Source organism: Apaloderma vittatum, unplaced genomic scaffold (genome assembly GCF_000703405.1).
Source record: "Apaloderma vittatum isolate BGI_N311 unplaced genomic scaffold, ASM70340v1 scaffold8114, whole genome shotgun sequence".
Lineage (NCBI taxonomy): Eukaryota > Metazoa > Chordata > Aves > Trogoniformes > Trogonidae > Apaloderma > Apaloderma vittatum.
This window is the reverse complement of record NW_009714290.1, coordinates 8035-32442: the sequence shown is the minus strand read 5'-3', so window position 1 is coordinate 32442 and position 24408 is coordinate 8035. Positions and strand designations below refer to the sequence as shown.

The window sequence follows — 24408 nt, the reverse complement described above, 5'->3', positions numbered from 1 at the left end:
ATTTTACCTGGCACAGAGGTAAGGCTGACTGGTCTGTAGTTCCCTGGGTTGTCTTTGGTTCCTTTTTTAAATATGGGGGTTATGTTCCCCCTTTTCCAGTCTGTGGGAACCTCACTGGACTGCCAGGACCTCTCAGATATGATGACTAGTGGCCTAGCAACTTCAGCTGCCAATTCCTTCAGGGCCCATGGATGTATCTCATCAGGTCTATGGACTTGTGCACCTTCAGGTTCTCTAGATGTTCCTGGACCTGATCTGCTCTTGCCCTGGGTGGTTCTTCACTCTCTCAGACCCAGCCAACACCCACTGTGAATTGAGTGGTGTGGTTTGAGTGGTTGCCATTGAAGACTGAGGCAAAAACTTGTTGAATATTTCAGCCTTCTCCACGTCCTCTGTAACCAGGTCACCTGTATCCTTCTAGAGAGGCCCCACATTCTCTCTTGTTTTTCTTTTTTCTCTTACGTACTTGTAAAATGTTTTTCTATTATTTCTAATATCACTGGCCAGATCTGACTGTGTCAGGGCCTTAACTTTTCTAACCTGGTCTCTGATTACATGAGCAACTTCCTTGTAATCATCCCAGGTTACCAATCCCTGCTTCCACGCTTCGTGTGTTCCCCTTTTGTATTTGATTTTCGCCAGGAGTTCTTTATTTATCCATATAGGTCTCCTGGTGTTTTTGCCTGATTTCTTCCTTTTAGGGGTGCAATGCTTTTGAGCTTGGAGGAGATGATCCCTGAAAGTCAACCAGCTCTCTTGGGCTCCCAGTCCCTCCAGGGCTTTATTCCATGGCAACTATCAAGGAGGTTCCTGAAGAGGCAGAAGTCAGCTCTTCTGAAATCAAGGGTATCAAGCTTGCTGAGCTTCCCCCTCTTAGCTGCCCTTAGGATCTCATACTCCACCATCTCATGGTCACTGCAGCCAAGGCTACCCATGAGTATAACATTACCCACTAGCCCTTCCCTATTGACGAGAACAAGGTCTAACATGGCCTCTCTCTTCATTGATTCCTCTATTATTTGGATAAGGAAGTTATCACCAATGCATTCCAGGAATCTCCTGGATTTCTTGTTCCCTGCTGTGTTGTTTTTCCAACTCATGTCAAAGTGATTAAAATCCCCCATGAGGACCATGGCTTGTGATTGAGCAGCAACTCTTATCTGCTTATGAAGGGCCTCGTCCACTTGGTCCTCCTGGTTGGGTGGTCTGTAGCACACCCCAACTTTAAAGTCTCCTACCCTTCCTTTCACCCTGGTGATCAGCACTATCACTATATGGAAACCATACAGTTATTAAATCCTTTAAAGATATGTTAGTAATACAGCTTAGATACTTTGGGATTTCATTCTCTGACTTGAAAACATCTCTCCGTTAGTCAGATGTTGTAGGAATCTTCCATGCAGGCAAATGTGATTTCCTTACATATGCAGAGAAGGTTGGAATACGTATTCTCTGCAGAACCTCAAATAACTCATACAGCTGTAAGTTATGCTTTCCAGGAATTAGATTATTTCCCTGCTGGAAAAAGACATAGACAGTTTTATTGCATTACAGACACTGCAGTTTGTATAAATCAGTTTTTTAATTTTAAAACTTACATTTAATTACATGTCCATTAAGAGCTATTTTAACATGCAAAGCAGTAGTATGAGAAATTTTCAAATCTGCAATGGTTAGTGTGCTTTTGAAGAGACCATTTTCAGTGTTCTTTTTAAATAAGTTTTATAAATGTATTAAATTTAGTTCTCGGTAAATGTCCTGCTTCTTTCTTGTTCTCTGGAGAGTCATATTTATAGATTTTCAGCACTGAGCCCTGTCAGAAAGAATAAATGTCCAGCCTCTGCTCTACCTGTTCTTCAGCATGATCAGCTTGTAATCACAAAGCACGTTGCAGATTTCTTTATATTTTTGATAGCCCTGCTGGCAGTCTGGTAAGAATCAAGACAGGAGAAGAAGAGAGGACATGTGATGTTAACTTACAGGGAGGTGGAAGAAAAAGAATGTTTTCTGACAAGTGGTTTGCCCATGTTAAAGCATTCCTCACGCATGAGTGGTTTTCTTGGATGGCACTTCCTGTTCAAGATAGGGCACTCTTGGCTACTAGTGATGTGGTGAGTGCTCTGTCACACATATCAGGCGTAAACAAAGAGTTATGCTTATTGCATAACCAAAAGCATCACACTTAATAGGTCTGATTTTTAAAAGAAATCACAAACTAATTTAAGTGAAAAAAGTGAGATTTTATCTTCGTAATTTTCTGGTGGACTGAGAGAATGAGTTTGAGTTTGTGTATTAAGTATACACCAAAATATTTTATGCAGACAAGCAAACTATTAGATGAGGCATATATTACTTTGTACTATATTTGCCTATTCTGTCAAAATAGTTTTCATATACTCTTGTAACTCTTTTGGTTTTGAAAATAGGAAGAAACCGACTGAATTAATTATTTGTACCAGTGTTTATGAGACCAGATACATTCATCTGGTGTGCAAACTGACAGTTTCAACATATAGGTGCTAAATAAAACTAGTGGACCATAATTAGTTCTCACAACCATCAGACCACTTCTTCTTGCTTCGTGATAACTCTCTGTTAACACCAGATTAAATGACCACCAGTCTGTTCCTGCAGGGTGACAGAGGGCAGATGTAGCAGCTGTCACACCATTCCCCTTCAACTACAGGAATTCAGGCTGTGGAAGAGAGGAAGAAGTCCAGTCCATCTTAATAGGTTCACAACTGCTGGCTTCTAGAATTTTTTCTTGGCAAATTGGTAACCATTGTAGAATGCAACACCTTTCCAACTCGCAGCAGGGCTAGATAGTCGTGAAAGCTGCACGCAACAGTATTCGTCTGACTGTATTCATAGTTACAGCTAGGTACTTGACTCACACAAAGAAGTATCCTCTTACAATATAAGTAAATATCTCATCAGAAATCATGAAATCATAAATAAGTCATTTGAGATGATGGATCATCATTGTGACCTTGACAATTAAAAGTGTCTGCGGCTAGAGATGTGAATTGCCTCAACCCATTACACTGCATGCAAAAGTAATACTGGATGGTGCATTCTGTGATAACAGAAAATCATGGAATTCAAAAATGATTCAAATTTATGATCTCTGAAATGCTTTATGCCTTACACTTTGGATGAAGGATTTTTTTCCTTCTGTTTTCTTATCACTAGGTTGAAAAGAGTTTTTGTGGTTTCTGTTCGCTTTCAGCTGAAACAGATTAAACCACAGCTTTTCGAACCTGTGTATACACTAACTTGAAAAGATAAAGTTGTATGACCCTATAAAAAACATTTTACATTGTGGTACCGACACAGCAGAGCTTTAAAAGAAGGATAACATACCTTTATTGGATTGTGCAGTTAACTAGAAATCTTTTTTTGTTTGTTTCCCTAAAGGAATTCCAGTCGATGTTGCAGTCAACATCTTCATTAACAGCTTTGGGTCAATTCAGGAGACAACAATGGTAAGACCAATATGAAATTAATATAGCACACATGGAGATTGACTCGCTAAATTAAATTTCAGGACAAGGATTGGGAACTATAAAGTAGAAATGATTGTAGACACTGACAACTGAGTTAATGGTGTTAGTGATAGACTGACTGTGCTTTATACCATAAACCTATTCATCTTACTCTATATTTGTCCACAGGTTGTTATATCTCTTAGAATCTGATGTACATGAAAGGAAATCAATGGCTTCTAAGATGGCCTTTCCATAAGTTGATAACTTACTTCCATAAATTATTTAAGCTCAGGGGAAAAATACATCTGGTAGTGTGAATTAAGTAATCTTTCTGAGACTTAGTATATATGTTGTATTACTAAAGAAAATACTAGAACTGTATATGAGAGGAGTGTACATGCATAAGGTTGAAGCATACAGGTTCTCTTTTTTATAGAGATCTGATGACAGAAGTAAATCATGGAGAAACAGAAGGAGGAATAAAGGAGTAGACCAGTAATGACCATACTTTTATTCCTGTTTCCTTACTGTGTGGGACAGAAATTGAGAGTGAAGTTTCTAAAGATGTGTTTCCAGTTCAGTCAGAAAATTTCGACATGTCAGTAACAGCATCAGATGATCCTCATTACAGTTTTGACTTTTTTTGTTTCTTTTTTAAGTAAAATCTATTTCAAAATCAGAACTAATTCCAGTAAAGCTCTTACTAATATTTTGGGATTTGGAGATTTTTTTTTTCTGATCATGTTTCCAGTTAATACTGTCAGAAGTATTGCCCCCTCAAATTACATTTAATTGTTGAAGATATTCTGACCTGATCATTTTTTTTTCTTTTGTGTAAAAAAGAGGGGATTACGCCATATCTTGCCAGTCCCTGGGAAGCCACAAACAGGGCATGCCCTCAGAGTGAAAGTTTTCAGGTTCTCCTTGAGCATCCCATTTAGAAATAACTTTGCTAATCTACTGCATCCAGAGCATTGAGGCAGTTCCCATAATCAGGCTGCTTGGGTTTTTTTAATACTGTGGTGACATTCCTACTTGTAATAACACAGAAGCAGTAAACTGTAATAACAAACCACCTTTTATTGTCGGTGGAAGAAAATACCCACTTAAAATTCAGGTTACATGATACCTAAATGACACTTCAGTAGGACTGCAGAGCCACTCAAAAGTTAAATGTATGTGATGACTGGAACTGCTTTTGAACAACTTGACAAGAAATTTCATTTTGTTTAACTAGGAGTAAAGGATTTAGATTTAATTGCAAATGTTTGTAAGTCAACTAATGGCATTAGTAGGAGGTGATACTAAAACCAAGAATGTAGGTATGCTGAAGATACTTAGAGATTTATTTCCTGAAAACAAAAAGGAGACTGAAGTTTAAAGAGGTGCAAGGAGGGAGAGCGGGAAAGTAGGAGTGAGATAAGTGTCTAAGAAGGCAGCTGTATTAGGCCAGATGTCCCTTTTAAGTTTCTGAAATTTATTGCATGCTTAAAAAATTACTTTTACAAAGACTTTTTAACAATTCACCCAGATCCAAACAGCAACAAAGCATGAATGTAAGAGGTGTGCTTCATCCCTGCCAAAATTAAATATGCTCTCTACAGCAATGTGTATATATCTGCCTGTGAGTTCCTGATATGATCACTGACAAATTTACTAGGATGTTCTGTAGGATAAGTCATGCTCTCCTCCATATTTCAGAACTTCAGACAACATCTGTAGTTTAATTTATGCTTTTGTTTAAATTAATGTGTTCAGCTGATCACCATGATAGCTAAGTGTGTTTATGTGAAATTCGGATTACTTCTTAGTTGCCTTAATGTATCATAGGAAGCACTGACAAAAGAAATAATCAACATTTTCTTCTGTCTATCACTTGGGAAACTCTTCCTGCTCCAGTAGGCATTGTGTCCTGTAGATATTCAGGAACCACTGCTCTCTTGGGGATAGGCTGGTACTTGTATTCAGATTGTTTAGGTAATGCACTAGGCAGTAGAGGCAAGTCTAAGAAAATCCTTGTTCTTCCAGAATCAGAGGACAAGTGTTTCCTGGAGCTGAGGCACCAAGTCTGTGAAGGATCAGAGGGGCCTCTGACATTCAGAAAGAAGAGACATTTGCATGCAATAACAGAACTACTGAAAAAGGTTCCTCAGGCTGGAGAAGAGGGTGTCTCTCTGCAGCTCTGCTGTCTCAGGTTTTGGTGTGAATCACAAGGACTATTGATCTCTTGACTCTCTAAAGTTACCAGAAGCTACTAAACTAATTGGACTGATATCACTACTGATACCAAAATCTGTGAAATAATACATTTCTAAGTATTTCAGTTGATCAAATATGGTGATGACTCTTTGCTCTTTAGCCACTTCTGGCAGTAATAGCTGAATTCATAGGTTTTTGCAAAATCTATGTGGGGGTAAAGAGTCCTGTTTTCCCCATGTTAAAGGGAAGATTCCTTCTTTTGAATGGTGGAAGGGTGGGGAAAAATAACGCTGGGTCCCAGGTGATTGGGAGTGAGGTGGTGGTACAAGGCCCAACAAACATATGTGTGGAGTGCCGATAGGAAAAAGCCATTCAGCATGCTGATCTCCTTTTTTTCAGAAGGATATTACAAGAGATGCAGAAGGAATTACCTTCGGGTGGATGTCCTGTATCCTACCCTTAGACCCCTCTCTGAAGTAGCCAACTCTTAGCTTGATGTCTGGAACTTCCAACTAGTGAACAGGCTCTCACAGTGTCCCTCGCCTTGACATCATGGTGGCTGGTTTTAATCGTTCTTCATGTATTTCAGGGATACTACATAATTATTTTTAATTATTTTTTGCTTGCTGTCTTTCTGGTCCTACGATGATTGAATTCTTTGCTATACAGTTGGCTCAGCCTCAACAAAAAAGATTAGACATTGCCTCCCACTGAGGTAGAGTCTACTTGGTTCTAAGAGAGGATGGAATTTCTTTACAGAAAGCATTAACAGGTTTGAAGTAATGTTGGTTTCAAGCAAAATAGGACCCATAAGTGTGGATCCTATTGCTTTAATCAAGCCCTTGTGAAGAAACTGAAGGGCAAATATTTGCTACTTGTCTAGAAAGGGTAGTTTTCATGTTGTGTTGTTGAATTGAGAATTGTGATGTTTTCATGCATATATCAAACAAGTTACCTGGGAAAACTAAATAAAAATTAGTTAACTACAGATAGAAGAATAAGAATAAGAGTAAGAGCAAGTAAAAATAAGAATAAGAATAAGAATAAGAATAAGAATAAGAATAAGAATAAGAATAAGAATAAGAATAAGAATAAGAATAAGAATAAGAATAAGAATAAGAATAAGAAATTGAGAACTTACACCAGAGCTGTGACCTTCCAGTATGCTCTCCATATCTTGAATCCTGCTCATTAGGATCCCCATGATAACTCTGCTTCTGATTTTGCAGTTATTTTTTAGACTGCAGATTTTTGGGATAATATGGTTGCTATGTCACATTTAGAAATTGTTATGAACTGAATGACCAGTCAATTTTTTTAAGATCCTTTATGATATGAATACCCAGAGGGCTATAAGATTTTAGCTGTGCTGCTGATCTGACCCTCTCTCTACAGAATCTATATTCAAGGTTTGTACTTGCAGTGTAACCTTTCTTCACTGTCTCAGGTGGCAAAACACCACTTCCTCCTTCTCTTTTATTTTAAAACCTTGTAGAAAGGTCTTTTTAATATTTATGTATACAAAGGAAAATTAGGTTTCCATATTTTAATCTAAAAAATGCCATTTTCTGCTTTATTAAAAGACAATACTACAATGCTTCCTTTCTTTGTATGAGTGCAGTTTGTGTAGGAAAAGCCTTTCATGATCTTCGGTGTGCTCCAGTTTGCAGAGAGAGAGATGAACTGGCTATGCCTGATTTCTGGCCTGAGGAGTTTTTCTGGCCACATGCCCACTGTTTAGTGGGTTACATGTGAAATATTTCCTAGAATGCCTCCCCTTTCAACCTCCCTGAAAACAAGTTGCCTTCTGTTGGAGTTTGATGGGAAAACAGAGCCCTGTGGAATACTTCTCTGATTCTCTTCACCTGCTAGGTCCTACTAGCTCTAATGCTGATGAGTATCTCTTCCATCCTCCAGTCACAGTTTCAGGGTTTTTAATTTTTCATGTGACTCTTTTATTCTAAAATGCTGGTGATTCTGCAATATGCAAAGAATGTTTGTAAAATGTATAGGAGGAAAACTATGTGCTTCATGCAGACCGCTTCTTTAGCCCTTATTAAACCCAATTGTAGCGCACACACTGAATCTTAAAATTCATTGCCCAAGTTTGAGAGGACTGGTTGCAGACTTATTTCCAAATAGATTCACACCAGATCATTGTCTATACTGCTGCCAGATGCTGTAATAGTTTGTATTCTTCCAAAAAGAAGTCCTTCTGCACTTCATTGTCCTGCTAGCCACTGTTTTGTATCCTGTCGTCTCTTTACTTCCTTCTGCATTTTCTATATTGTCTCAAGTGTATGGTGGCCTTCCTTCCCAAATACTCCCTTGTCGCAAGTTTTTAGTCATTTAGATAGGTCTGAACCTACCTATTTCAGATTAATGGGATTTTTCTTCCATTGACTTAATTGTGAACAGAGTCAAGTTCTTAAAATGTGACAACAGCCCATTGTTTGGTATATTTAAGTTGATTTGTAATAGAGCAAGGAAGGAAATGAAATAGCATCCACCTGATCTTACTTACAATTCTTATTTTGCTAGTGCATTCTGCTTTTCAGTGATGTAAACATCTCCTTCCTCTGAATGGGTAAGCTGAAGGCAAGTGTTGGACACTGCTTATCATTTGCCTATGGCTTTGATAAGGCATCTTATTTTGTTAAACTTAGGGTAATACACTTGTTTATGGGGAAATTAATTCTGATGTAGCGAATAGCGTAATGCTTGTGAGCATGAATGGTATGCAGTATTTATTTCATAAGGTTTAAATTAGTTGTTTTCACTGAGACAAGAAGTGCATGTGGAATGGGAGCTTCAGCAAGAAGCAAGTAGATTTTCAATTATATACATATAATTGAAACGATGCTTTCTGAGATAATGGCCTGAATTCCCTCCTGTTCTGAAGCTTCTCTATGAGAGCCTTTCAGTACAAAGTTACTTCGTATTAACTAATATTCTGTACTTCTTCTTTACTTTGACAAGATAATGTAGGTCTTTGTATAAATGTCAGACTATATATATTTTTTTTGAAAACGGATTGCCAACAAGTAACGTATCTCTCCGAACTATGCAAATTAATAAATAGTGCCTTAGTTTTTTCTTAGTTTTGATCCTTTGCTTCTCCTTCCAATGCAGTAAGGAAAAATATTGCACTATACAGTGTAATAAAGAAATAGCCAGGCTGGTCTAACTGGGGAACTCAACATGGGAAAGCGGGTGCCATACTTCAATTAACAGGGTAAATCAACAGGGTACATTATTGTGCATGAGGTTTTAGCCAAGCGAACTCCTTCCTGTTGGAGTTAGCATGACTGTCTCAGCATAGAATCATAGGATCACACTTGCTTTGGGCTGTATATGTAGTCACTGTAGTAAGTATAGCAGAAGAGAACTCATGCTGTACCAACAGAAAAATGCATGAGGGCATTAATGTGTGAAACAAACAAGTTTAGTTTATAATGCAAAATACGTTAACAAGCCAAAAATATGTTGAGAACCTTCACTCACAGGTCTCTAGCGTTGTGTTTTCATTGCTGTGAAAGACAGCTATTAGGATGCTTTGTACCTAATGGACACATTGTGAAGAAACAAAACACATGACAGAACACAAGTAGTAAGAATGGAGATGCGTATAGAATTTTGGCTTATTTGCTGGGATATTTTACTTTTTCAACAATACTTTTATTTTCTTTCTGCATGTGATCTGCCTAGTTTACATATACATGAGGAAGAGGCACTGGCTTAAATGTAAATGTAAAAAGCAAAAAGACTTAGAGGTAAGAATGAAAAATCATAACTGACATACTGGGTCAGATTTTTCTTCTCAATGCACACAGCTTTCACTAAGGACAGAATGCATGCGGGTATTGTTTTGCCCAGAGACACATGCTACTCCAGTTGCCCAAGGCAAATTTAGGTTCTCGTTGAGCGTGGCTCTACTACTGTCCATCCCTGAGCAAGAGTACTGCTGAATCCAGAAGGAAGTTTCCTCTGTTTAAAGCTTTGATTTTTAATCTTTGAGACCCATTCTGTTTCTGCTTCCTTACACGCCACCTCAGTACCTGTATTGCACCCTCGCATCACTTCTCCTCAGTTACCAAAATAGTCCCAAATCACTGTTACAAGCCCTGAGGCAGTACTCTGGGTGTGTAGTGTAAAATCTATTATCTACCTGGTCTGCTTTTATAGTGTGATATTTTGCCATCGGTGTGCCACTTAACCAAATGGAGAAGAAGCTGGCATTTCCATTCACAGGATATCCTGACAGAAGTGATATTGTGCCTGCTGCCTGCAGCAATTTAGCGTAGTCAAGCTGTGGCCTCCTTCTGCCCTGCTGCATGCCTTTAAGCCTAGGTAACAGGAGGCTACTATCAAGGGCATGCAAAAATGATTTGGGGGAGGGACAAGTTGATCTTCTCTTAAAAAAACGTTATTGTGTTCAAAACAGGAGTGAGACACAATCTACCTATTTTTAGTTAAAACTACATGTGTAACACTTGGTAATTGTCATTTGAATAGTCATCACTATCTTTGTGATGGAAAGATCAGAGCATAAATTGATTTTCTCTTTGGAGTCTGATAGACTGGTTTTGTTTCTCCGCAGGTTTTTGGCTAGATTTTTGGCTAATTTAATATTTATGTATTCTTCCCCTCAGGATTATAGAGTCAATATCTTTCTAAGACAGAAGTGGAATGACCCCAGACTCAAACTGCCCAATGACTGGAGAGGTTCAGATACACTGACAGTGGATCCAACTATGTTTAAATGTCTTTGGAAACCAGATTTATTCTTCGCAAATGAAAAAAATGCCAACTTCCATGATGTCACACAAGAAAATATTCTTCTTTTTATATTTCGCGATGGAGATGTCCTAGTCAGCATGAGGTATTTTACTGATGTATTTCTTGTCGTTTTTATATGAGGTATATGTGCTGCGTTAGACTTAGTAACATAATACAGTTTGACAGAAAGTTTGAAATTAATGTTGTCCTCTTTTTAATAATTGTCCTGATTTTAATAATACTGTCCTGTCGTCCTGATTTTAATAATACAGTATGTTCATAAATGGTGCATGTGCAGGCAAGATTAATTTATTGAGGCACTCCGATTTGGCAACACGTTATTAAGATGTTCATATTTGAAATATCTAATTTCTATGCCTTGTATTTTTCTAAATGAAAGAATCTGGTTGTCAAGGTACATGGCGAAAAAACGCATATGAGAGAAAGCTCTTGCCTGCGTAAATAGTAAGGATTAGGACACTGAATGTAGGAATAAACAGCTAGAGCTCGTGTGAGGGGAAGTAAGTAGTAGAGTTCAACAGAAAAGCCTCTTCTGGTTCGTATGCTCTTCAACATAAATCATATGGAAAACTGTGAACTGCGAGGCATTTTTGATGATACCAAAATGTTCAGGGTAGTGAAGATAAGAGACAACACTGAGAAATGCAAATTAATCTAATGACTAGGCAACAAAGTATGAGGTTAAATTCAGGTAAATAACTGAAAATTATACATAGTGGAAAAATTATTTTAGTAGAACTCTATAAAATTTTATTCTAGGACTACTAGAGATAGCTCATTTTCAAACTGGTACTTTAATTAAATTTTTCTACTGTTTTAGAGGCTGAAAATCAAATACCTGTGATCTTTATTCTTACTGCAGTTTACTGCATATGTGGCAGCTCACACTGTTTTCAAATTGCATTTCTGTATTTTCAGATTGTCTATTACTCTGTCATGCCCTTTAGACTTGACCTTGTTTCCTATGGATACACAGCGCTGCAAGATGCAACTGGAAAGCTGTATGTAAATCAGTCTGTGCATAAGAACAGTTGCCTTCTAGGCAGGCGTAGGAATCAAACCAAAAATGAATGGTTTCGTGTTTTTCATGTCAACATTTTTAATGAATCTTGAAATTACTATTCACTGGTTCCTATAAATGTTCATTTCCCTATCAAAAACATTTCTTACATTTATGGCACTATGCACTCTTTTTTTGGCTTTTACTATCAAATGTAATGAAAACTGATGAGTTTTATAAAAACTTTTACAATCTTTACAAACTTAGTAAAATGGAAACACGTATCACTTGGAAAAAAGAATCTGTAACTTCCCCAGGTAGTTTTAATTTCTGCAACTTGTGCTGCTTTTTGGGTTGTTGGGGTCCAATTTATCTCTTTGCATTAATGATGTGTGGTGTTGTTTGAAAGTCTTTCGATGTGGTACTGAAGGAAAAGTACCTGATGCCAATAGACGTTTTGCATGAAACTTTTTGAAAGTGGTTGCAAGGTGCGTTGTGGATGTAGTCAGGGATTTCCCACTTACCAATCCTTCCCTGGTCTGTAGGTGATTTGATCTTACAAAGGAGCAGACAGATCCTGTCTCTGAAGGGCTTCATGCCATGCTGGAAGTTACAGCCAAAACGTTTCTGAAACTCCTTTTTCCTGTGCTCCACATACAGGACTGTCGACTCAAGTGCAGCCTTTTCCCAACATTTCAACACCAGTGATCCTGCTTCCAGGGTAATTCTGTTCCTGAGTAAGGACAAGTGTGAAGTGGAAAGAAGGAAAGTGGCTTGCTCCAGCCCCTTCCTGCTATAATAAAAAAATATATTCAGTTGTTATTCTTCCAGGTCTGGTGGGGAAGGTGAGGTTAGGGAAGACAAAAGCAAAGAAAAATCAATATTCGTTAAAGCTGAGCGGGGCATCACATTGGGGACAAGGGTAATAATAACAATAGAAATTATATCAGAGCTTTACAGTTTAGTTTTTGTTTGCCAGCATTTACTATTAGAATTGTAGTATGTCCATAGTACTTCTGCCCGTCACAATACGTACACACATAAGCTGAAGTAAACTCTTACGGTAAGCTGAAATCAGTTTGGGGTTAAACTGAAATTAGACAGTAACTTTAATGCTAGTTTGCTCAAGCTTTCTCAGTCTGGGTTGCTTTATAAGCATTGCAAGGTATAGTTATTCAAGGAAGAACTACTCTTAAAAATTCTCAATAACTTCGTTTAAACAATCTTATTGTCTCTCCATGCTTAAGCTGATATATTCAAATTCAGGAGGAATTTGCCCCTTTGGACAGATAGTGTGCACCAGATTTTCTTCTACCCTTTAAATCAGTTGTCAAAAGTAACAGTGGCACCCGTGACCACCTGTTTGTCGCTCCAGTTCCTGTTAGCTATTGACAGTTTTATTCTACTTAAGTTATTTTCAGATATTTTGTTTCTAGTTGCTAGATTTCCAAGATAAAAAAAGGGAACCAGGCCACCACTAAGCTGTTCTTATATCTGCAGTTATGATCCCCAGTTCTACACATTCACTATAGATAAAATTTTCACTGTCCAGTAATTGTTATTGTAACAGATCTTGGCAGTTCCATGATTTGCTGTATGTTGTAAAGGGATGAGACTGATTTTATGAATGAAGCATTAAAACAACTACATTTTTTTTTACATTATCTTCCATCATGGACCTTTGAGACATTGTGATTTTTATTAAGTTGTTGTATGAAAAGCTAGCTTATGAATAGTTTATCTTTTTTAATCACAACCGTTATTCAGAGGCAAAAAAATATCTCTCTCATGCCTCTAGGAAAAGAATAGTTCTTTAAATCTTTTCAGAGGCTTTAAATTGCAAAACGCTGCATTCCAATTCCATTTTTTTTTATGTTTCCCCATCTCTATTCCCATTTAACACACATTATCTCTGTTTGAATTAAGTTAATCCTGAGTAAACAGAAGGTAACAGAAAAACGGCATGTAAAGTCACGATTATGATCATGATTGTTTAATCAGTATTGATTTATGCTTGAATATTGCAAACCTAACTTTCACTGCCTCTCACTTGATGATGTTGTATATGTCCTGATTTAGACACTCAGATATATGCTGAAGTCTGTCCATGCTCCTGAAGGCACTGAATTGATTTTAGTAGGACTACACATCTGCTTGAAGTTCCTGTTTGGGTGTTTCCTGAATGGGAATGCTTTCATGAATCAGGACCTTTAATCTGAACAACTAAGTGGAAACGTTGTTTTACACAAAACCCAAGATTCATCAGAGTAATTGAGTTGTTAAATTCTTTTGAAGTTGCTAGGGGTTGTGAGTGCTGTTCAGTGTATTTTTCATGCTTTGCCGAAGTAAAGTATGAATTAATAGGGAGGCTTCAAAGCTGTGGAGAATGGAGCTCTGCTTTCTTTATTTAAACAGTAGGCACTGTAACAAAAACTTCTTAATAAGTGTAGTATTGCTGATAATGTAATGTTCCACCCACCAAGTCCTAATTTAGGCCTACATAAAAATTCAGTTGTGGATTATTTCATTTTTGTATTTAATTCTGTAAACTGGGCATAGAAGAAGAGTGAAAGAAATATAATACATTGATGCTTGATTTTCTTGCAAATTTTACTCTGTTTGAGATGGTTCTTTAAGCAATTATTATTATTATTTTGTTCTTGTAGTTGGTTACACAACGGATGACTTACGGTTTATCTGGCAGTCTGGTGATCCTGTACAGCTAGAGAAAATTGCTCTGCCTCAGTTTGATATTAAAAAGGAGGATATCGAATATGGTAACTGTACCAAGTATTACAAAGGCACAGGTAGGTAATATAAATGATTTCCTTGCTAAAAAACGTTAAGCTTCCTTCAATTACTGTTTATAATTAGTATTCCAGTTCATGTCTTACATTTCATGGGATAAAATAGATTACTTTGATCTGAAAAGTAGTTCGTATAATAGTAACTATCTGTTTCTTGAAAATGCTTCTAAGCTAGATCCCAAGTCTAAAGAGCTCTCAAATAACCTCAGTAGATCTCAGAGTTATGGAATTATTATTTTTTTAATTCCTACATTTAACTAATTTAAGGTAATGAAAATTGAAGTGAGGTTTGTTTTTTAGCTGTGAAATACACAAATTCTTAGCCTAACTGCTCAATTCAGCATCTTAGGTGATTTACCATTTGTAAATAGTATGAAGGTAACTCCCCTCAGGAAAATTCTATATTTGCGAAAGCACAAGCAGCAACTGGCAGTGACTGCATTCCAGTCTAAGTTGGGATATGGTAGAAGCTTACTTAGCAGTGCAGAAAATATTTTATTCTTAATTAAACAATGAATTTAGTGAGAAAAATAGACTATAAAGTCGACAAAAATTAAGGGATGGATCTTGCAACTCCCAAATGAAATTCATACTGATAAGAAGATTGGAAAATCTACATTCTGTTTAAGGGAAGAATGAAATACTCAAGATTGCTATCTTGTTGCTGAAGTTAACATGAGTATTTTGAGTTTTGCCCTGAATCTACAATTGGATGTCTAATAAAATCTTTGAATATTGTAGGTGTTTTTAGGAACCTTAAAGAAAAATCTCAGAATTGTACACTTTGCCATTAAACAGGAAAGAAAATTAGCATTGTTTTCTCAAGTTTCAGCACCTGTGACCACAAGTTAAAATGACATTGTGCAAAATCCTCATCAATATGGTCACATTTTGAGTGCATGTAAGTGATTTGCACATTTTAAAAAAGAACGAGAGCTGTCAGTGTGTGGAGTGATAACATGAAGTTTTTTAAAGTTTTCATAATTATTTTATTGCAAATCCTTAAGAACATCCGTGTTAACCTCATGATCAAGACTAAAATTAGCACTTCTTTAATGTGAATGGAATATTTTAGTACTCTAGTATTTTTGAAATGTGTTTTCAGTAATCAGTAGTTGTTTGATTTACTGTAAATTCTTATATTGAAGATATTTTTAAAAGAAGATTTTGCACACATCGTTAAAATTGATTAGGTCAAGGATTTTGTCAGGTAATCCAAGAGGCAGCATTGTGTGTAGAAGCAGATTTTTAAAATTCTGGCTTATGTAGGATATTCTTGGAAATTAGAATCTTTACTGCCTATTTACATCAACTGGCATTCTAGCATACCTACCTAAGTAGGAAGAGGGTCACCAAATTTGGAGTGACTTTTTGTGGCAATAAACTGAATATTTAAAGTTGATTATTCTTTATCTGTATGTATGACAGATCTGAATAGGACCTTCTGAGCTGAATGGTGATAGCAATAGATACTATTCTCTGCCTGATGAAAGATAATTAAAAGGCTTACAGAATACATTTCTGGCATAAAGGAAACAAACAATGATTCTGAAGGTCGTCCCTCATTTGAAAATAAAATGTAAAAAGTATCTGCAAATTATTCAGAAATTATGGAGGGGAAATTTGACAAACAGACCATTAAAGAGGACAAAAAGAGCTATAAAATACCGTATAGTGTCTTCTACACAAGGAAAATTTTCCCTAGTGTTTTATTCTTTTGCTGTTTTGGTTATTGTATACCCACATAGCACTTTTAAGATGACTTGTCATTCTATGGCATTTAATGGATAAAATATAGAAGAGAAATAGAAGTGTTATTTACAGGTTCTACCTTCTAAATCAATGTTGCACCCACTTGATTGATAGATATAAACTGATCTGAATTTTGAAATTGTTGTAGTGTAACACAGTTGCCTTTTCCCTATGATAGCATAGCTTATGAAGTTACTTTGGCAGTTCTATTGTGTTAATGTTATCATAAATATGCCAATTCTGCTGAGTGACAATATAAAAAGAATTTGTTTTCTGGTTATCGGACTTTCTGATGTATCTGTTATCTCCAGCAAAACCTTTGATCTCTCCAGCTTTATTCTTTATTGAATTCATCTTAACAGATACCTTCTGAAACATTTATGTGCTTTAGATCCTCATTTTAAAAGATTTGAGGCAGTGTTCCTTGGTTTAAAAATTTACAGTGTTTTTAGAGTCTCTTTTTAAAAGTCTATACCACTTTTAGAAGTCACCTGTACCAGCTGTCACTGCTGGGGAAATCTCTGCTTAGAGTCACATTCAGATCACCTCTTTTACGCTCTAAACTTTCTACACTAATATTTCTTAATTTCATCCACAAATTAATGCTAAGTAGGATTTTCAGATGACCTTAGGCTAGTGTGACTTCAAGTTCCAGTTGGTTTTACCTGGACTGCATCTCGAAGCCAGCATCAGGATGAGAGACACCTTAACTGCCTGTTACTGATGTGCCGTGAATAGACGAAGGGTGACTTACAGAGCACAGGGAGTACCCCATGCCTGGCCATGCTTAGCCAGGTTATGGAGATTTGTATTTTGAACATTTTTTTTTCCATATTGAACTCTTTGCCTGTATAAAGAAAATCAAATCATTGAACTTTTGCTTTTAACTTAAATAGAAAAAGGCCTGGAAGATACAGACCGGAAGAAGTTGACCTGCAAAGCACATTAAACATTACTGCATTTATTTCTTTAAAGGTTATTACACTTGTGTAGAAGTAATCTTCACTTTGAGAAGACAAGTTGGATTTTACATGATGGGCGTTTATGCTCCTACACTGCTAATTGTTGTTCTATCCTGGCTGTCATTTTGGATCAATCCTGATGCAAGTGCTGCAAGAGTCCCACTGGGTAACCTGCGTTTACACGTACCGTCACCATCCACTTGAATGCCATTGAGCCATTCTCAGTTGCTTTGACAACATGACACTGGGCACTGAAAGCAACTTCACTTCCATTATCCGCTCATCATTTTCACTGAAACCTCTTCATTCCTAGTCCATCTCCACATTAAGACTTTGCTTGATAACGGTTCCAGTGTTTGTGAGATGAGCACCCTGTCTCTGCTCCTCTCAACCCAGACAAAAGTGATCTGACCCACGTACAGGTCATACTGCAGATGCTGTGACAATATACAGTTTATAGGAATTTGAACATTCAACTAATCAGTAAAAAAACAGGAGCATGAGTAAGGTTCTAGATAGCTGCCACTTGGAGCAGCTTTTCTGAAGATTTGAGGCAGTGTTCCTTGGTTTAAAAATTTACAGACAATGATGTCTGGAAGAGAAGTAACATTCTTGTTACTTGATTGGCTTTATTTCATTAGAGACACGGTTCACGAGAGTACTTCAGGCGTATGAATTCATGCTGCTTAGCACAGCGCAGCAGGCAGGCCCTTCATTTATTATGAAATAGTAAGACATGGAGTTAGTCAAAACAGTATTATTTTGACTAATTGGGTTGTACATGGAACTTCTGCTCTGGGGTGGCCAAATCTGCTATCCCCAAGAGCTCAATGAAATGCAGAGCCAAGCTCTTGCATCCTGACACAGATGCTACAACCTCTCCTTCCCCGTGCTTTAGCCTCCCTCTGCTCCCCTTTTCCCTGGTGCTCCCACCTCCCCAAGTCTATACTTTCCAAATCTTTTTTTCCATGTCCCAGGAGATCCAGTGTACCAGCTTTCAGGTCTCCAGTGGTGCTGTTGCAGAATCCTTCCAGCCTACTGCCTTCCTCAGAAACTTCTCACCCACACTTGAATCTCCTCCCCACTCCCCTCCAGGATGCGGCTGCCGTGCAACCTCATGTGCATGAACATGTGTCAATAAGCACTGGAGACCCTTGGAGTCAGGACTTGCCCCATCACCTTACCAGTCTGTGGCTGTGAGCTGCAGAGTCTCACAGCAGTGAGTAGGTGAAATCCATGTTTGAAGAACCAGCTGGAACAGGAACTGTGTTGACTTTTGTTAGGTGGAAAACCTCTCTTCCTCCTGGAGTGATATAACAGGCAAAATAAACTAAAAGCAGCAAAACCCCCATGATTTAAGAATCATGGAATGATTGAATTGTTTATGTTGGAAAAGACCTTTATCATCATCAAGTCCAGGATGTGAAGATCCTTGGATGCCTCCAGAGGAGGGCAATGAAGTTGGTGAAATGACTGGAAGGAATGTCCTATAAGGAGAGTGGCTGAGGACTTTGGGCTTGTGGAGTTTGGAGAAAAGAAGACTGAGGGGTGACCTCCTTGTTCTCTACAGCTTCATAAGGAGGGGAGGTGGAGAGCAATTCCCTCCGGTATCCAGTGCTAGGACATGTGGGAACAGTTCAAACCTGCACCAGGGAGGGTCCAGACTGGACGTTAGGAAGCGTTTCTTTAACATGAGTGTGGTGAAGCATTGGAACAGTTTCTGCAAGAGGTGTTTGATGCCCCAAACCTGTCAGTGTTTCAGAGGCATTTGGGTTATGCCCTTAACAACATGCGTTAACTTTTGGTCAGCCCTGAATTGGTCAGGCAGTTGGACCAAAGGACTGTTGTATGTCTGTCCAGCTGATATAGTCCATTCTATTCTAAAATCTGGAAAACTGAGATTAGTGCTTCTTTTGACTGGGGAGCTGCAGTTGGCTGCCTTGTTCTCATTAAATCTAACTAGAACATTGTTTCATTATATTTGTTGTATCTTTTTTTCTATGGGTCTATTTTCTTTTGACCTTTAAAAATATTAATTGGAGAGGAGGCACAATTTGGATTAGTTTGGTAGCAAGTAGCAAATATAATCTCTTACTTCGAAAAAGCAGCAAGATTGCATTCCATAATGCAAAACATAAGACATTTTAGGAAAATATAGCATGCATTAAGTTAAAAGGATAGAAATGAGAACTGGAAATGTTTTTCACATAGTGAGTTCCCATATGATCAAAACCTGAGCTGTGTTTCTACTTTTATAATCCTGTACTTCACATAGAGAACTAGATAGGATTATTAATTATATATTAGGTTTATAAGAAGCATAGTGCTGATTTATGTAACATGGATGTCTTTGTGGCTTAACATGCATGCTTATTTATTATTTGTTTCATTTGTAATAAGTGTTTATTGGCTTCTTTTATGTATTAGCGTTTTTCAAATAGTGCATTTTCAAAGATACTAACCATTGGCCTGGTTATGTGACTTTTCCTGAATCTCAAAAAAAGCAAGAAAACTCTAAATATGACCACTCTTTAGTCATGAGGAAGTACTTAATACAAGTTATAACACTGTTGCTGGAGTAAGATTAATGTTTCTCCAGTTTGCAGGAGAGCCACAAACTACCTCTTGTAACTATGTCCTTGAAGACAGTTGACTGAAATCTATCAAGATGAACAGTTGTGTGTTGAGTGAATGATAGCTAACCCCAAGAAAGTGTTACCAGTGGCCACTACATTCTCAGTGCCTGGATGCAGATCTCGTCAGATGAGAAGCTACTTCAGATTTACTTGTGAATATCTTCATACAGTCATCCCTAGATTTAAGTATGGTGGGCTGCTGCTCCCCATGGCAAGGCAGTTCAGAAGTTTCTGGGTGATTTAGGAATTGAAGACACTTTCTAAGCTAGTAAACAGGATATATTCATGTAGACTGATTAATGTAGTGGGAAAAAGATGTTTGAAGAAAAAGCCTGTATCCACATAGGGACTAAGTTGCAAGCCATCTTTATGCCTGTATCATTTCACCAAACTAATTCATCTGGTGATAGGAAAGTCCATAAAAGATTGGTATCTGGACAGCTGTGATTAAGCAATGTAAAGGCTGATATCACTGAACGCTTCTGTCTAAGTAAATGCTGGTGTTTCACCTTTTAAAGAGCCTGTCAGAGGCCTCTCCAGTTCTTTACGGGTGGAAAGCATGCCAGCATCTGTTTAAAAAAATGCTTTCTTTACTGCCCTGTGATCCTCAAAGGGAGTAAGACCTTCCCTGGATCTGCAGGAGTCAGGGATATCAGACTTGTGACCACCTGCAGCAGCCTGGCAGCATGGAGCATTAGGCTAGAGTGCAGATGGGGGTACAGCAGTGTAACTTAAAGCCTGGAGTAGTGATCACTGATAGATTCCCCACCTACAAAGGGCAGGTAGGTCTGCAGCTGGCCACGCTTCCCGCCGTCACTCCTGTCCACAGGTCTGTCTTCATTCTAGGCATTTCATTTTTAAAAAAATTGTAGCAAAGGTAGGGTCTCAAAGGAAAGACATAAAGATACATGTTAAAAATGTAGTATGAAAAAGGGTTGGCAAGTTTATGAAGTTTAATGAGAGAAGAGAATGTATTGGAGATACTAAGTTATAAGGAGAGCAAGACAGTATATTACCTTTTTCAATAATGTTAGTGAGATGAAGCCAGACATTTTTAAACACTAATATAAACCAGAAAATGCTATTTTATGTGGCATGTAATTAACCTATGGAATTCACTGCCAGGAGATAGTGCTGAAGCCAGTAAGTATGATGGTATTTATTTATTTGGCAGAATGTGCTGAAGTCGTTTTCTGGACTGGCACTTTCAGATGTTATCCACATGTAAACTTAGATAATGTTTTAAAAGTAGTAGCTCTATACAGTCATGCTTTAGGCTAGGAGCTTACTACCCTTACTGATAAGCTCAACTTTGCTATCAAGAGGGATGCCACACTAAAGGCAAATATGCGGAGATATTTCCTAGAAAGGCCAAATTTCCCTTTGCAAGTGTGGAGGAAGGAGCTCTGTCCCTTCTCCTTAGTGCTCCCTGAGAAGAAAAAAATGCCTTTTTTTGTTTCCTTTTTTTTTTTTAATAAGTAATCTTGCAGTTTATTTGTTCATTCTCTTCATTCATGTTTGAGCCTTGAGCTTTGGACTGTGTTAGGTAGGTATCTAGTGTAGCTACTGCCAGAGATGCAAATTACGACTCAGGGTCTTGAAGGCCCTGCCAACTCTGATCTGGAAGGAAATCATTGCTTAATAGAATATTTCTGTGCTTCTATCTCACTTTATTGTCACCTTGAAAACCTAGAAGTTTCTTGGACTCTGAGAATGGACTTTTCATCCTAAAAATCCAGACAAAGGGAAATTAGTGACATGTTCACTGTGACCTCTACTGAACAAATTTGTGAAAACTCCACTAAAATCCTTTGAGCTAGTAGAATTTATAAGTTAGTTTTGTAGAATTAAATCAAAGATTTTAAGAACTAATATTTAAGCTCTGCAGAGTGGTTGTACAAATGTACAAGGCATGAAAATAATACTTGGATATTCAGGTAGTAAACACTTCTGAAGTTAGTAGAAAAAAATTACAATATCCAAGATGTTAAGCCAGTCCATATCATAGGCTAATTTGGTTATTCAGTGTAGGGACAAAGATTTTATCTCAGCATAGTTATGCACAGTGCTTGCTACAATACACTTACAGAGCAAACAACAATCTGGGCATAGGTAGGGGTGTCCTATATATGTTAAGAGGCAGTACAGCCTTACTTGTGCTTGTTACTGCAGCTCTTATGATCCATAATTAATGTTCATCCCCAGACAGCTGGTGCTGGTCAGCAAAAATAAAATTTTTAAGAAGGGGACTGTTCTATGCTCTATTTCTATCTTTATGGGAATGTTTGTACTTGAATGCTTCAGATACAGTAGATGAAAAATAACCCAGAGTAGACACTGAGCATTGTCTGTTCAGTATTTGCCACACCATTCTGATCTGAAATAGCACATCTAGCCATTCTGTATTATGCCAATGGACAGAAAATCCACCTTTGCAATGATAGGTTGATATTACACATTCCTAAATAAAATATCATAAAATGTTATCTTCTAAAATCATATGACTGTAATAATTTCTTTATACTTTCTCTTCAGTGTCTTAGTAGCTAGGAAATTTTCCATTTAAGATTAGTACAAGATGAATTATCATCCTAATCTCACCAAAATCCAAATGGAAACAGTAGCAAAAGAATGGTGTGTTATTTATGATCAGCTAGAATTGAATACTTTCATAGGCCAATACAGATACTTGCAGTTTTATTAACATTTTCATATCCTTAGTTACTTAAAATACATCTGAAGAAAATGATCTTTCATAAATTTTTCATGTGACCAATATAGGAAACATAGTTGAGACTAACTGAATACCTCCTTTTGGCCGACATTTTCTGTAGACATCCATTACATTTCATGAAGCTGCCCACTTATAACTACAGATTTTTGTCATTAGCATTCACAAAACCAAAATGGGTCATTCTAATCTGGGAGGTGGAACTAACTTTTCCCCACATGACAACTTTTTCTAAAGTTAGGTTTTTCCAAATGTAGCCAGCCATTCGTGCTACTGTTTCCTTTTCATAGGAGCCTGTGGGAAATCTTTCTTTGCGATCAGGCTTGTATTTTGTCCCTTGTGATGTGAGCCCTGAGTTGATGGTGACATTTGGAAGCCTTGTCAGGAGAAACGCTTGTTGAAACCCAGTTTGACGACGAATGTGACCTTTCAGCAGCTTTTGCACATGTGGGGTTTTTTTTTCATTATAAGGGCTTCCTGAAATGCCCTTTATCTAGAAAGCTTCCTCTAGATACTGGAAGCTGAATAGAGGAGGATTGTAGACCCTCAGTCACCTCAGTGTTTTTATCTTTGCAGTGAATTGGGAACACAGGCTTTTTAATGCACTAGTGCAGCTTTGCTCTTCAGCAAAAACTTCCCTTTCAGCTCAGGTTTGTGTATCACAGCTGTGGATAGGTCATTCAAAGAATTGCTCCTGCTGTCACACATCTCAGATTTCTGGGAGAACAGTATTCTAATTTAAAGGACTTGCAGTATTTTACTTTAAATATCAAGTATTCCTCTTCCATCTTGCCAGGCATAGTTCCACATTGTAAGATAAGTTTTTGGAAAGTAGATTTCCCAATTGTGTGATGGGACAGGAAAACCACAGCCTCGCTTATTTGTTTCTCTGTTTATAAAACTAAGGTACTCGTTATTAGTAATTCATCATTAACTGCAGTATCCTACCTAAGCATTCCGTTTAACCTGTTCATTAACTGTGCACTTTGTACACCCGCTGTACTGCCTGCATTGTGAGGTCCCTTTCACTTGTTTCAAAACATCATTCAGTATTGTCTGTTTCAGAGGAAGAGCGCAGCCAGTATCAGTAAAGGTAGGCTTTCTTTAACAAGTGCATTGTTTTTCTTTCTGCAGGCATTTTCTCAGTGCTCAGCTTGGCGTCTGAATGTACCACTCTAGCCGCTGAACTTCCCAAAGTGTCTTACGTGAAGGCCTTAGACGTCTGGCTGATTGTTTGCCTTCTCTTTGGGTTTGCATCCCTGGTGGAGTATGCGGTGGTTCAAGTAATGCTAAACAATCCAAAGAGAATTGAAGCTGAAAAAGCAAAGATTGCCAAGGCAGAGCAAGCGGAAGGGAAGGGTGGAAATGCTGCCAAGAAGAACACTGTGAATGGCACAGGGACTCCTGTTCACATCAGCACTTTACAGGTAGGAGCTGTGAAGCTGCATACGCAAAATCAGCATTAACCTCTATTAACACAAATTCAGGAATATACTGTCATAATAGTTTTGAATCGTGCTTAATCTTAGAAGTGGCCAAGACATCAAAAACGTGTTGGTAATTAATGGCTAACAATCTGACCAATTGGTCCCTAGTGATTTGGGGTCAGATGTACTAAATGAAAAAATTGTCTTTTAATATCCTAGCGCCATGGTTGCTGCTGATCTTCAGGTAAATAAAGTAGCAAGCAGCTTTACAATTGCTATTTTTTCTCATAATAAATAGCAGCTGTCAAACCATAGCTATTCAGAGGACAGGGCTCTCAGTCGGTATTTGCTGAGAGCATACTCAAATAACACCCATCTCATTGCTTTCCCCTGGGATAGCCACAGCTGCACCGCATTGCATGTCAAGCATTTCTGAAGCCAGAGATCCAGAAGTCTTGGAATCTGTAAACAAAACACAGGTCTTTTTGTCTGTTCAACAGTTCCTGCCTTTCTTGTGTCGCCAGACAGAGTTTCTGGGTAAACTGATCACATCTCAATATATGGATAAAGACATGATGTACCTCTTCACCCAGGTCCAAGTTTTCC

General features: G+C 37.8%; 1 protein-coding gene across 1 annotated transcript; it reads left to right on the top strand.

Moving 5' to 3' along the window:
- The first annotated feature begins 3419 nt into the window (after nucleotides 1–3419).
- Nucleotides 3420–23841, top strand: GLRB (glycine receptor, beta). Its single transcript, XM_009868689.1, has 6 exons — nucleotides 3420–3485; nucleotides 10340–10569; nucleotides 11406–11488; nucleotides 14154–14294; nucleotides 17022–17174; nucleotides 23510–23841. Exons 1-6 carry the CDS (start codon nucleotides 3483–3485, stop codon nucleotides 23839–23841), a joined length of 942 nt encoding a protein of 313 aa, XP_009866991.1. The 5' UTR covers nucleotides 3420–3482.
- The last annotated feature ends 567 nt before the right edge of the window (nucleotides 23842–24408 follow it).

Coding starts and splice junctions, on each gene's coding strand:
- GLRB (XM_009868689.1), top strand. Junction 11,489..14,153: donor CAAGATGCAACTGGAAAGCT/GTATGTAAATCA, acceptor TTGTTCTTGTAG/TTGGTTACACAACGGATGAC. Junction 17,175..23,509: donor TGCTGCAAGAGTCCCACTGG/GTAACCTGCGTT, acceptor TTCTTTCTGCAG/GCATTTTCTCAGTGCTCAGC.